Source organism: Peromyscus californicus, unplaced genomic scaffold (assembly GCF_007827085.1).
Source record: "Peromyscus californicus insignis strain IS unplaced genomic scaffold, ASM782708v3 Scaffold_19__1_contigs__length_69161282, whole genome shotgun sequence".
In the NCBI taxonomy this organism is placed as follows: Eukaryota; Metazoa; Chordata; class Mammalia; order Rodentia; family Cricetidae; genus Peromyscus; species Peromyscus californicus.
The window spans coordinates 51,521,580-51,536,424 of record NW_026294491.1 but is presented as its reverse complement, the minus strand read 5'-3'; the positions used below and the strand labels follow the sequence as shown (position 1 = coordinate 51,536,424).

General features: G+C 38.6%; 1 protein-coding gene across 50 annotated transcripts in view; it reads right to left on the bottom strand.

The window, feature by feature from the left end:
- Rims1 (regulating synaptic membrane exocytosis 1) overlaps positions 1-14,845 on the bottom strand; it is a 494,312-nt gene that overhangs the window by 58,920 nt on the left and 420,547 nt on the right. For 34 of the 50 annotated variants that reach the window (XM_052745291.1, XM_052745293.1, XM_052745302.1 and 31 more), the window contains one exon: positions 11,517-11,749. The exons of 9 other annotated variants lie outside the window; for them this stretch is intronic. In XM_052745291.1, the coding sequence (XP_052601251.1) occupies positions 11,517-11,749 (233 nt within the window). The remainder of the gene's footprint in view (positions 1-11,516; positions 11,750-14,845) is intronic. 7 more of the 50 variants (XM_052745292.1, XM_052745307.1, XM_052745311.1 and 4 more) reach the window with 1 other exon arrangement.

The window sequence follows — 14,845 nt, the reverse complement described above, 5'->3', positions numbered from 1 at the left end:
TAACAATATAATGTATGAAAAAGTTCAATTAAAAAGTTTTATAAAAAATACTTGTGAAAACACCATAAGTTAATATTTACTCTAATAATTTTAAATTTAAAAAAAATGGATTTTTCTGTGAACCATGTAAGAGTCAAAGATGAAGGTCTGAAAGGTCTTCAATTAGGGTAGTAAATATTCTGGAGAGCCACTATAACTAGCAAGCGATGGTATCAATAGGCAAAGTATAAGTAGAAAGATAACAGACAAGTAATTAAAAAAAAGAAATCATGAAAGTTGGGAAAATTTGCTCATGATTCTGATAAAAAGGTAGAAATGGTAATTTCTCATTCAGGTTTCCTACTTCAAAGTACTAAACTCTTGATCTAGAGCCCAGGCTATGGAACTTTTATGAAAAGACCAGACGCTAAGTATTTTTGGCTTTGTGGACCGCACAGTCTGTATGGATCATGAAAACAACTACAGATATAAATGAGAACATGGCTGTATACCAGTCAAGCTTTATTTCTAGACACCAAAGATGATTTTCATAAAATTTGCATGAGTCACCAAGTATTATAATTCCTTCCAATCATGACAAACATAAACTAATACTTACTTCACAGACACACACAAAGTTTCTGAACCTGTTTTCTGCAACATGACCTAATACATTCATTTGGGGGAAACAGTGGAGAGAGCCAGACAAGACAGAGCCTAGATCACTCTCTTGTGGATTATCCTAATTGACATCCACAAAACTTCAAGGAGTCCATGTATTCTCTCCAGTGTGTGTAGCAGGTACCATAAATAAGCAAGAACTGGTGGCTGAGGCTGGGGCTCACATTTAACTAGATCTCGAAAGTATATTGGACTGGAAGAATTTTAAAATCCCTGGTTTGAAAAAGAAAAACCCACTCAAATATTAGACCTGAACTTGGTACCACACAGCAATAAGCAAAGTAACCTTTTCTGAACCAAATTCATAGGCCACAGTCCCTAACCTGGTTTTGCCTGTTGTTCTTTTGTTTGGGTCTTAAGAAGATGACATCATCACCACTATCAAACACTTGCTATATGTCAGTCACCTTGCTCAACTGTAAACAAACATTTTCATTTAATCCTCATTCCAGTTTCCTGAAATAGAAAGCATTTACTCCATTTCACCATTGAAGAAACTCTCTTTAAGAGAGTCTTTTATTTTATTTATTTTTGTTTCTCCTAGATCCTTCTCTCCATACATTTTAAACGTACTAAAACAACTGTAATGATTTTATTTTTTTTTAACCTGCAGATGATCCTTAAATAGCCCTAGAAACCTGTCCAAGAGATCACTAAATATCCACACAACCAGAATGTATAAACATGGCTTGTTCCCAGAAAGCATCACGAGCTTTTTCTTCCATCACTGCCTTCTTCTCTCTTCCCTCCCTCCCACCAGCTTTCAGACATAAAGGCTTTATTCTCAGTCCGTAATCTGTCATGGACTTGTCCAATTCATCCCCAAAGCACCCTCACACTTGATACTCTAAGCAATCTTCTTAAACGGCCTTTGTTTTTAAAGCAAAGAACCATAAGATAATAGAACAAAAATAAGTGTGATTAGCCTACAGTTGTTCCAAAGAGAGTCATAACAAGTTTTACAGTGAGCAGAAACACTCAAATGGGAGTCTAGTCAAGTGGTTAGCTTTACTCACATCTCTAAGGAACTGTGGCCTTGGACAAGATCCTTGATCCTGTAAGATGGTAATCATACTAACAGGGCTTTAGGGCCACATTTTGAGACTGGATAAATTAATAAAAGTGAAGTAATTGAAAACTAATATAGATGTAGTGATTGCTCAATAAACCTTAGTTATTAATGACGATGGTTTTATCAATATTCACACAAACTCATAAAAAATTCACTGGCAACATTCACACTGAGTATTTAACTAGTAGTAACACTGTATATATCTTCATTCTGCTTTTCTGTTTTAAACATGTAAACATTAATAAATAGACAAAACTATCTTTAAGATAATCCTATTAAATGAAGATGCAATAATATCAATAATCTACTTCAATATTACAAAATGTTTCATCTATGTAAATACGACACACAAATTTCTCAGTCCCCTCTTCAGCTACCCAAAAGATCATGTCCGGTTTGAGGTTGACCTCATGTTAAAAAATTACCTTAGTCTATTTACAACAATTGTCACCACTGTCAATTGGTTGATTTCTGAGTATTGTGCTTTAAAGGCACCTACCAAATTTACTTTCATCCTCAAAATCCTCGGGTACGAGTTCATTATAAAAAAATCAATCTTATTCTAATCAGTTTCCTTTTTCCCCCCCTCAAGCCAATCTCTAAGTCTATCTACATCTTAGCCAAACTGAAAATTTATAGTTGAGGGCAAGGAAAAGAACAAAAATAGAACAGTGGGAGTGTGTTTGAAAATACTACTCCTTATTAGGGCATGTCCTCTGAAGATGAGTTACTAGAGCTGAATTGAACCTCTATTAACAGTAGTGGATTCCAGAGCCAGACAGCAACAGTAAATAAAGGAGCCCGTGCTTACATTCATCTGATGGTTTTGCAGGCTGGAGATGTGTTTCTGGCACCATCGTTCCAGGTTCAGGAAACAAAGCACACAAAACAGTATGTTCCTTAGAATGTTTTCTTTCCTCACGCAGTTCAATGAATCAAGCCAACGAGGCATGCTTACAGAACTTAAATTTAAGTGAAGTTTTCATCCACAGTAGCTTCCAATTTCTGTTTTTTTTTTTTTTTTAAAACTTTATTTTGTAAGTGTTTTTGGCCTCTTCTGTAAATAATTATTGGATTTAAGGAGTTTTTTTTTTTTTTCCTTAAAGCCCTCAGAGACGACTTTAAAGCCCTCAGAGATGACTTTAGCCTTTCATGCCAGCACTTACAAACTTACTTTGGTAAAGATAAAGACAGAGCATCTTCACAACTCAGGACTGTACTTAAGACAGAGAGGATGTGTGTTAGCCTAGGTGCTTTGAAGACCTGAGACTGGTGCAGAGTTCTTTATTTCCCCCAGGTAAAGAAAGTGTGTGTCTTGGCAGGAGCTCACACAACTTACTTTATGATTGCTTTCTCTCCCTCCAGGGAAGAAAACTGAATGAAGATTAACAGAAGGGGATTTCATATTCTCAGCATTTTCTAGATGTAATTTCCATCTAGGGACACTGATACTCTTAAAAATGATCTCCTGACCTCTTGGGGCCATCAACTAACTCAAGCACCATTTTCTGGGGTGTGAGGTGTACTTCCAATGGGTAGAACACAGGCAATTTTGTTACTTCCCACCTATAATTTCACCTTGAGAGGTCACCCCTATGCAGTGGGAAATCAGAAAATGATTGACTGATTTTGAAATAAAATACCTATAAATCCATTGAGAACTTCCTCGAATATTTGTTTTTCAAACTGAAAATATTCTTGTCAAATACTGGACACTGCTTACTGTTTTATTCCACTATAAGACCTCTTGAGATGTTTCATTCTTTTGATTACAATGAAATGATTGTTTTCTTTCATAGAGATAATTAGCATAAAGAAAGATAAAGTCTTTTAAAATCTTATTCAAGACATGAATGAGGAGTTGTTCATTGAAATAGGGTTAGAAAATAGGCATCTAAGGGAAGAACATTGGCTTTTCTCCAGTAAAAAAGATATTTGGGCTACTGAGAGTCAAACTAAACAGTAAATAGCAACCAAAGCAGATGAACTTGCAAAATAAGTTCAAGAGTCTAGACCTCAGGCTGGGAACATAGAATGATGGAAAATCCACTTAGCATGCTCAAGTGTCTAGGGTCTATATGTCCATCACTACCTTAAAAAAATCATTTTCATTGCCTAGTCCCCACATATTTTATCCCCTAGCCACAAAGAATACAATAATATGATCTTAGGAATCTCGGGATGATCTTTAATAAATCACTGCAGTGACACTGTGGGTGCTGGTTGGGGGGAGGGCAATGGAAAGATAAAGATAACAACAGCAGCAGCGAAGAGCTTGGGATGTAGCTCAGAGGTGCAGTACTTGTCCAGTGTGTGCTTTGAGGCCCTAGGTTCTGTCTTTGCTGTGGCAGTTCACATTTGTAATACCAGCACTTAGGGGAGTGAGGCAGGAGGAATGCCTTGAGTTCTGGGTCAGTGTGATCTACCAGGAGACCGCATCTCCAACATCACAACAAAATAAAAACCAAACAGATCGTACTGTGTGCTGGCTGCCTGTTGGGATGGGTGGAGGTGATCCATGGTAAAGTTGGTTTAATGTTGGTTTGTTTTGAATTTATTTTTCAGAGGGTTTGCATGATCTCGGCTCAGGAGAACTACAGTGATGTCCAGCAACACATGTCATTTGCACCATTTAATTTGTTCCAACACCCCCTCCATCTCCACTGTCTCCATGTGCTGTACCACGTGAGCACTGACTGAATCAAAGGCATCTCTGACTCATGCTCCACCAGTTTTCAATATTGTGGATGCAATGTTTCTTTACATTGGCCCCATCTTCCAGAAGTTTGACTATTTATTTATTATTTTATTTAGTGGATTTTATCTTTTCTTCTCTCCATAGAGAGGTTATATTTTATTTTTTACAGTTCATCCTGAAAAGATATTCAGCTTTCTCTCAATCTGAAAGTCACCCATACATAGGAGAGAGGTAGAAAGAAAGAGAGTGGAGTATCTCTTCCTCAGTTACAAAGGGTAGTGAATTAAAAACTTCTTAGTAAGTGGTGGTAGAAATGAACAAGGAGAGCTGGCCACTCATTCATTATAATCACCATTGTCTGTTTATTTTTTAATCCCTGAACTCATCTGGATGCACAAACTTCAGAGATGATGGGGATGCCCTATGACACTCACTCTAGCCCCATAATTTTAGACTATTCCCACGTGTGCCATCTCCTACCCTACCTCCTTCATCCCTACACGATCGTCATCCTGATTCTAGAGTGGAAGAGGAAGTGAAATGATGGTTGGGGAGAGAATTGGAGGAGAAAAGACAGAGGGTGGGATGATCTCCCTTTTGTGTAAAAGCCTGTGCCTGACTAGAGGTGCCCTCTATGCTCACAGTCATTTGTCCGTCTAAAACTAAGCCAGGAGAAATGGCTCAGTCCCTAAATTCTGAGGTCCCCTCTCAGTCCCTAGTCACTTTCAGATTCCTGTAGGACTACCAAGCTTCTCTTCAAGCTCACAGCTTCCTTGCAGCTCCTCCTCATCCATTTGTTTCCCAGATCCCGCTGCCCCCTACTCTATTTCCCACATTGTCTGCCCTTTCCTCAACACTTGTCATGGGCTGCGGATGGCATCTTGTATTCTGGCGAGCCCACTTTTTCAGCTGAGTGCCTTCATTTTTTTTTTTTAACCAGTTCCAAGGTGACTTCTCCAGCTCACTAAAACACAATCTCACATTCCCTCCATTAGTTTCCACCTGAGCTCATTCACACAGGATGTTCTTCGGGGGCTTTCTGGACCAGTTTTCCCATCATTGTCCACAAATGCAGCTGTCTGTCTTCTACTCTGCTACTGAAAAATACCCACCAACCGGTGAGCAAAGTCTATTATGTGGCTTTTAAAGCCAGACCTCGAGTCTTTCCCCAACATACACAGAAAAGAGATTTCACAGAAAAGAGAGAGCCCGAGACAACCTTAAAGGAGGCAATAGTAAAGGCTGGGCAGTGGTGGTGCACGCCTTTAATCCCAGCACACCACACGGGAGGCAGAGGCAGATGGACCTCTGTGAGTTCGAGGCCAGCCTGGGCTACAGAGTGAGTTCCAGGAAAGGTGCCAAAGCTACATAGAGAAACTCTGTCTCAAAAAACTAAACAGAGAGAGAGAGACAGAGAGAGAGAGAGAGAGAGAGAGAGAGAGAGAGAGAGAGAGAGAGAGAGAGAGAGAAAAGAGAGAACCCTGTGCTAAGGGTCTTTTTGTAGTATAAAATGGGGGAAATATGTGACCATAAGGTTTGTCTAGGATCATATTTTGCTCACAGAAATTGGCTCCCAGATGCTGGATTTTCAGCAAGGAGACACTTGTGAATATTAAGATGATGGTGGTCAAGGACAGTTAGAGAGTCTTGAGCAGAGTCATGAAGAAAGGATCTTGACATGGGGGGAAAAGAAGGAAATTCTGTTGAAGTGGAACATTGAAAACTATCATTAGAGAAGCACAGAGATGGTCTTTAGTACACTTCAATTTGCACCTTGGCATTGACTCCTGGTTGTGTTGAAATGGTAGCATAATGATCAAGCCCTGCAATATTTCCACCACCCCTTCACAAAGAACAGAATCCTCTTAGAATGCAGACAAAGGGTAACTTAAGGAAGATCTCTAGGCAATGAACGGAAAAACAGGTGGTGGTTTTACTGAGTGTTGGAACAACCATTTATCCACTCTGTGTGCTATCAGCCTGGGAGACACAGAGCCTTGCCGGTGCGCCTTCTCATTCCCTGTGACAGCACACAGGCATGAAGCTCGACATTATGGTTGGCACCACTGAGTACTTTCTCACTCACACACCCAATTCATGTGTGTGTCATCTGAATGACTTCCTTCTGAGCAGGATTCTTGTCGGTGCTTTTACTACTTTCTCATTTTCCCTTTTATATTATTCTTTTTATTTTTAAGATTATAAAATTATTATATCATTTCCTTCTCCCCTTTCTTCCCTCTAAAATCTCCTATACAGATCTCCTTGCTTTTTTTTTTTAATTCATGGTCTCTTTTTTCATTAATTGTCATTTTACACACACACACACAAACACACGTATGTATTTATACACACACACACACACATATATATATGTATATATATATATATATATACATATATATACATTCTTAAATATAACCTGTCCAGTCTATATAATGTTCCTTGAATGTCTTATTTAATACCCACTGTTGTCTGACATAATACCACAGAATGCTAAATACCCTGCTCAGAATTCATACACTTAACGCATCATCATTCTTATTTGACCCACAATCTAATGCTGTTTTTAGTCTTAAAAAGAAACATCTTATTAGAATTAAATAAAATATTTTTATGGTTTTAGGTCCTACAGACATTATTTTTTCCACATTCCCATGTGACCTGGGCTAGGCTGATCTGCAATCTGCCCTCTGTCTCTATGCTGGGAGTATAAGTCCTCATGATCATGCATGGCTTTCCACAAGGTCCTCATGCTTCTATAGAGAACAACTGAGTCTCCCCCGTTCCTAACAGTTGGTGTTCTCTTGACTCATTAACATAATTTCAACAGTGTATGTATGAATCTTCACAGATTTGTGGACTGTCCATAGTAATGCTTTCATGTACGAATGAAAAAAGCGTCACTCCAGCTGGAGTAACTGTTGCCTTGAAAGTGAGGACACAAATTCTTAAATCACATAAGTTGAATTGCTAAGCCAACATGAGCTTAAATCCCTCTCCATTCTATACCAGGCCATAAATTTATGTGAATTATATTCAATTACAAAATATTTCTTGTCCTGGCACTTTTAAAGATAAAAAATTACTTTCTTTCATTTATTTACACATTTCACTCAGATTTAGATAATGTTTGACCAAGGGCTTTATTCTGATTATATTAATTTTTTTTCCTTAAATTCCATGAAAATTGGTTTTTAGCTGTATGTGATTAGCTGAAGGCATTAGGCATTACCGGCTCCTAAATTCACTATTTGGAATCCTCTTTGTTTATATTATTCTATTCTTTTAATAAAAAATATTATATTCTTAAAAGTTTTTTGACTTTAATATTGGATGATATTGTAGGAGTGATTTTAAAATTTGGGACATTTTGCTCAGCCTGGTTGAAGGGAGGAGGGGACTGGACCTGCCTTGACTGAATCTACCAGGCTGAGCTGAATTCCCAGGGGAGTCCTTGCCCTGAAGGAGATGGGAATGGGGGGTGGGCTAGGGGGAAGGCAGTGTGGGAGGCGGGAGGAGGGAGGACAGGAGAATCCGTGGCTGATACGTAAAATTAAATTAAATTATAAAATAAAAAAATAAAGAGTTAAAAAAATCAAAAACAAAACAAAAAAATTTGTATTATTAAAAATTAAAATGTTCTATCAGAATAAGTACTTATATAATTAAAGTTCATACATTGTAAATGATATAAAGAATTAATATTATTTATATTAACACAAATTAATTTATACAAATATCTGTTAAATCATGAAATGTAAATTGCAATTTAATGTATGTACAACTTATCAATGAATTGTGTATTTATATACATTTTCTGTGATCTTTGAAATTTTGAAAGTTATTTTACTTGATTTTTAACAAAGATCTAAAATACTCTTACATGCATACTTGTTGCTATAGAAACAAAACCAGTAACTGATGCACTTGAAATCAATCATTCCAGATGGGGCTAAGGTCCATTTCTGAGTGCTTCACATTTTCCAAACTGTCTGTCATCTGTGACAATACAGACTTGAACATCTGTAATCCAGGCTCACTGCAAGAAGTCCTAAACCCAAGTTTTATTTCTACAGTAAACACAATTAGACATTTATATTAAATACAAGTTCTAGGTTGTTTTAATGTATTAGTAATATGCATTGTCTTCTTTCCACCATCAATCAATTCACACCGTTACAAAAATCTTTTCTAACTATTCCTTTACCTGAAGTCTCTCTGAAATCCATCTCTAGTCAAATATTAATGGTTTTGTTTTACAGCAAAGAAATTCAAATCAGTAACACTAGACTTGAGACATATGAATACGTAAGGACGGAGAAATGGTAGTCCTGAAGAAGTGTTTAGAAGAAACTTTAAAAAGACAAAAGTGTTCTATAAGATTTAATCACAAAATTTTTATTACAAAAGCTGCCATATTCCTTAAAGAGTGGGCTAAAAATCGAGAGATGAGGAAATCCCAGCTTATACGAAAGGGAAATTAAAATGAAGCAGTAATGGTTGGGCAAGAAGGAACCCAGAAGTATAAATCAAATGGTGATGGCAGAACATGGTACCATGAATAAAGCAATTGCTTACAGTTTCGGTGAACTCCACAGGAGTGACAAAATGTCATTACTGAGGGAGAAGAAACCATGAGCACAGGATGGGAGAAGGAGGAAAATAGGCTCTGTCCGAGGACAGAGGAGTGAGAGCAGAGTGTTCCCAACATGTACCATGTGCTTTAGTAAAATCAGGATGAGATTTAAGGGCACACTATTAGAGCAATTAAAGAGTTGACGTATTTATTAATTCAAGTAATACTCTTTAAGAAAATCATAAAATTTTACACCTGGAAATCCCATAGGAGGATGCCCAGTCCAGTGGTTGTTACAGGTGATAGGGGCAAATGGGGCAGTGAGGGAGGCAGTGAGGCAGAGATGTTTGCCATTTTGTCTTCATAATCCAATATGCTTTTTGCGCCAATTTATTGCAACCAAATCTCTTAAGGCAGTGTACTACATAGGAGTTATTAATAATGAATGTCTCTTGGAAGGTAGGTAATATGTGGAAGCCAATACATGACCGCAGTTGGAATCAAATTTAAACCAGTAAAGCAAAGGGAAGTGTTTCTATAAGTTATTGAAACCTATTACCTATGGAGATGCATCTTAATAAAAGAGCTAGCTAGAGGGAGGAGGGAGGAAGTCATAGAGAGAAAGATGGGTAGGGAATAGGAGCAAGATGGCCAGAGCAAATACACACACACACACACACACACACACACACACACACACACACACACACACACAGGCATACACATACTCACACAAAAAAAATGAAAGAGAGACATACACACAGAAATGAAAGAGAGGAAGAGACACACACACAAAAGGAAAGTTCCCAATCTGTAGCATTTCACATAGGCAATAAATACAGGCTTCTTTACATGGCATTAAAGAACATTTCCACTTTATCCAAGTGATAACATTTTTTCTTTAAAAAAATATTAGTAGCTGGATGTGGTGGTGCATGCCTTTAATCCTAGCACTTGGGAAGTAGAGCCAGGTGGATCTCTGTGAGATCTACTATATAGATCTCCATGTAGCAAGTTCCAGGACAGCCAGGACTATGTACAGGGACCCTGCCTCAAAAACATTACTTATTTTGTCTGTGTTCCTGTGTTTTCCGTGCACATGCACGTAGGTGCACACATGCCAGGGCATGCAAGTGGAGGTCAGAGAACAACCCACAGAGTTTCCTGTTCATCTATCATGTGCATACTAGGGAGTGAACTCAAGTCATCAGACTTTGGCTGCAAGTACCTTTACCAGCTGACCCCCTCACCCCCAGTTTAAAGTCTGACGATCAAAGCCAAAGTCTTTCTCTACACTTCACAGGGCAGAGCATAAGTACACAAAAGCCAGTCAGGAGGGAGCACCACCATAAACAAGGAACTACTGCCTGCTCAACTCTCAAGAAACGCAACACCAAGGAAGACAAATGGTCATCCTTAACAACACAGAGAAGAACAACTTAGTTCACCAGGATGCTACACAGTCTCGGCTCTTTCTGTTCTCTGCAGTTTCAGACATATTTCTGCTCCCACAGATTGCATGCACAAGTTCATAAGTCTTCCAATTTATTTGTCTACATAATCCAACAGAATGTTGTTTAATATAGATATTCTAGAGTGCCAAGTGAACTTTAAGATTTTGTGAAAGCCTTCCTATGTAAGTAGATGTTGTGACCACAGGATATTGTTACTGAGGAAAAATGGGGGCAACAGTTATAATTACAGGAGGAGAAACAGGCTGGCAGGTTAAATTGCTTCACAATTTCTCTTACCTTTGCTTTGACTTAATATTTAGCATAGTGATGGTTTATGTAGTATACAAAAATCAAATATGAAATTTTAAGCAGTGCTTTATTGTATTTTGAAATGAAAAAGTCCCCTTGTTTAGATGTGTGCACATACAAGCACACCCTCAGGATACAACTCTTTTAAGATTTTAAGCCATAGAAAATGCTTGAAAAATACATTTATATTAAAACATCCTTTGCATGAATCCACTGACCCATTTTTCTAAAGTAAAAACTGCCTCTGGGTTTCCACTTGCATTGAAACTGTAACAAACAGAGCTCAATTGCATCCACACAGAACCTTGAAGACTATACTTCAAGTTGCACAACTGACCTTTTCCACAAAAAGTATAGGCATCCATCGCCTCAAAGGCACGAAAGTGCATTAAGGAATGTTTTTTTGAAACAAAGAATTGTGTTGCTTTTCTTGTATAGAAACCAATTTAGATGTCAAATACTTCTTTGCATTTCCTTGCATATTTGTAAACATGGCTTTTACTATTATTATTATTATTTTAACTTAAAGGAAAGTATTTGATCACTTTACGGGCTAACAAACAATACCTTCTCCAGTGAGCTGAGCAGAAGAAAAAATAAAGACCACACATTTAGCAGATTTTCAGACACAGAAAAGAGAAACTGAATACACATACAATCCCATCTCACATCCTGGCATGAAGACCACAACCCGGGCATCTCCAGCACAACCCACATGTGTGCGGTGGAGAGCACTGTACTCACCTGTCTGGCTGAGTTGTGATGTGCTTCTACTTCTTCGCGATACGATGGCGACCACTTTGGCACTCAGGCTGGATCTGCGCTTCTTTCCGCCTGCTCCAACGGTCCCCACAGCCGTGTCTGACTGGCTGCCATCATTATGCTCCAGTGTGTACATCTCTCCACTTACACTGGTGCTCTTGATTATGGCTCTTCCTGAAGTCATCCGTCTGCCTTGCATTTTGGGGGTAAATGAACTATATTTACAAAGTAAAAACATATATGCATCCATAAATTACAGGTCAGCATAACTGAAACTATAAAACTAATTTACTTTTGAAATAATTCAGGCTCTTCTTTCTTTTTTAGGTGAAAGAGCCAGCTGAGCAGTAGCCCTACTATATACATTTTCAGATCACATCGTTTTTCTTTCTAAAAACAGATTCATTTTATGTGCATGTGTGAGGGCGAGAGAGAGGACCTGTGTGTGCACCAGGTGAGAACCAACCTCAGTCCCTCATGCTTGTATGTCAGCCACTTTATCAGCTGAGCCACCTTCCTATTCACTCATTAGTTTTTGTTTTTGTCTTTTTTAAAACACACTCCATCCAATGGTTTTCAAGTCTCTCTCTTTGGATTATTTTTCATTTTAAAGTAAGGTATAGCAGGTATTATATATTATTATTATAGTAAGGAACGAACATGTATCTGTTTACTCCTTACTATATCCACAAATGAAATTCTATTATAGCTCTCAACTTAATTTATATTATAGCTTAATTTCTATCATAGCTCCCGACTTTTCATTAAAAAAATATAATTTGATTGCTCCTTGACCTCAAGTTCAAAATGTTGTTTCACCAACAGCAGGACTGCGATACTCAGAGCATCATTCCCTTAGGTCATGGGGAAGTTTAAAATTAAATACCTCTTAGCATATGCCTACTGTGAAAAATATATGTAGAATGAGCTGGGAGGGTTCAAAGCTTTTTCAAGACTATTTGATTATAGCAATGCAATTTTTTGCAATGCTGACAAATGTTTATGAGATGACAGAAATTTGGGCAGCAAGTGTTACTATTCGAGAGATCTGCATTAAGAAGTTATGGTAAGTCATTCTGTAAAAAAACAAAAAACAAAAAACTGAGATTATTTCTCCTTGAAATCCAAAGTATTTGCTTAAATGCTCACAGAAATTTTTGTATAAAGATGTTTGTCTATAGCTCTCTAAAAGTCTTGAAACACCTCTAACGTTCAATGAGAGAAGTCAGGCTTTCTCAGTTCTACTGACCTACCACCATAATCAGATTCATGAACACAAGTTCAGGGCTTTAGCAGAGATACACTTTCTATGCCACCCTGCCCCATTTCTTAACTTCATTCATTCTGCTTCTGTTGCTCTCCACAAAGCGATGGTACACCTTTACTGCCAAAGACAACAACTGTAAGACTCACTGAACATGGAGAAGTCAAGCTGGTACACACCTAGAGCCTTCACCCTATTGGCTAGTGTTCGTGCTCCTGGAGGCAACTCTGCACTTTACCAAAGGGGGAAGGTAAAACCTAGCTACAAACCCTTTGGTCTACAATGGTGACCTGCCTGCAAGATGCGCTGGTGCAGTAGTGGCAATAAGCTTGTGGGAGTAACCAACCAACATCCGATCCGATTTAAAGTCCACTCCATGAGATGGAATTCCGTCCCCAACCTGCTCAGGTGGCCAAGAACCTGAGACTATTATAAACAGAGACCTAGGGGAAAGTCAGATGCTATTGTTTTGCTAAAGGAACATAGAAATAAAATGACTCCTAGAGACACTCTGTCATACTCAGATCAGTGTCCTGCTCAGCATTTATCAGAGAAACTTTTTCGTGCAGTAGATGAGAACAAATACTAAGACCTGCAAATGGACAATGGACAGAGAGTCAGAGACCTTGGAACACTCAGACCTCGGACCACTTGATCTCAGCCAAAAGGCTGAGAAGTGATGAATTAATTTCTTTAATGAAAGTTGAGAGCAATAATAGAATTCCTATTTATGGACATGATAAAGAGAAAAACAGATACATTTTAATTTAATTGACTGAGCTCATTTAATTGAAAACCTATTTTCAATTGAGAAAACTGGGTTGTCTCTCTCCAATCACTCCTCTTGGGTCTCAGGGAACCATGTGGAAGGAGAGGAGGAAAGAGGGTATGGGGTAAGCCAGGCCTTCTAAACACAGAAGGACTGACACACACATGAACTCACAGAGACCGTGACAACATGCACAGGAGATCCACAGGACTGGGCCAGATGGGTCCCAGTGCTAAGAGGTGGGGGGGACACAGTCCTCCATCCCTGTCCCTAGCCCAGAAGCTTTCTTTTACTGAAAACCACTCCAAAAGAGCCTCATTAGGTACACAAATCACTCTTAAGGGCAGTCTCCATGCCTAGCAGTAGATGGCCAACACAAAATGTACTCAATGGCATTTTTGTAGACTGTGTCATAATGATTTATCAGGGCTTTTCTTTTCCCTTACATGTCCTTTGTGTATATACTGTGGTTTTTGATGTGTTTTTATAGGACTTCTGTGTGTGCACGTGTGTGTGTGTGTGTGCGTGTGCGTGTGCGTGTGTGTGTGTGTGTGTGTGCGTGTGCGTGTGTGTGTGTGTGTGTGCGTGTGTGTGTGTGTGTGCGTGTGTGTGTGCGTGTGCGTGTGTGTGTGTGCGTGTGTGTGTGCGTGTGCGTGTGTGTATGTGTGTGTGTGTGTGCGTGTGTGTGTGCGTGTGCGTGTGTGTATGTGTGTGTGTGTGCGTGTGTGTGTGTGTGCGTGTGTGTGTGCATGTGTGTGTGTGTGCGTGTGCGCGTGTGTGTGTGTGTGTATGTGCTCACATCTACACGAGCTTCTTGTGCTTTTTCTTTGGCTCTTTCTCTTCTGTCTGTTTTGTACTACTCTTCTTTGCTTTTATTTTATCTTATTATAATACTTTAGATACCTTTAATATTCTAATAGGAGAAGGAAAGGGTGCGGATTTTGATGGATGGACAAGTGGAGAGGATCTGGGAGTAGTTGGGCAAGGGGAAACCTTGAACACACTGTATGAAAAAAATCTATTTTCAATAAAAAAGGTAATCCATCTCTAATGTATGCTTGTATCCTTTAAGATAAATATGAAAGACTGTTGCTGTGCAAAGCTGTTTAGAGTCTTACTGCATGCTAGTCCCATGGTTTATATTTTGTGCTGATAAAACTAAGGTCTGATCTTATACTTTGCACACACTGTATACCTTTCCACTGATGACTGACTTCATTTCCAAGCAAGAAGTGAAAATGTGATTCATAAACATTCAAATACCCTGTGATATAACCT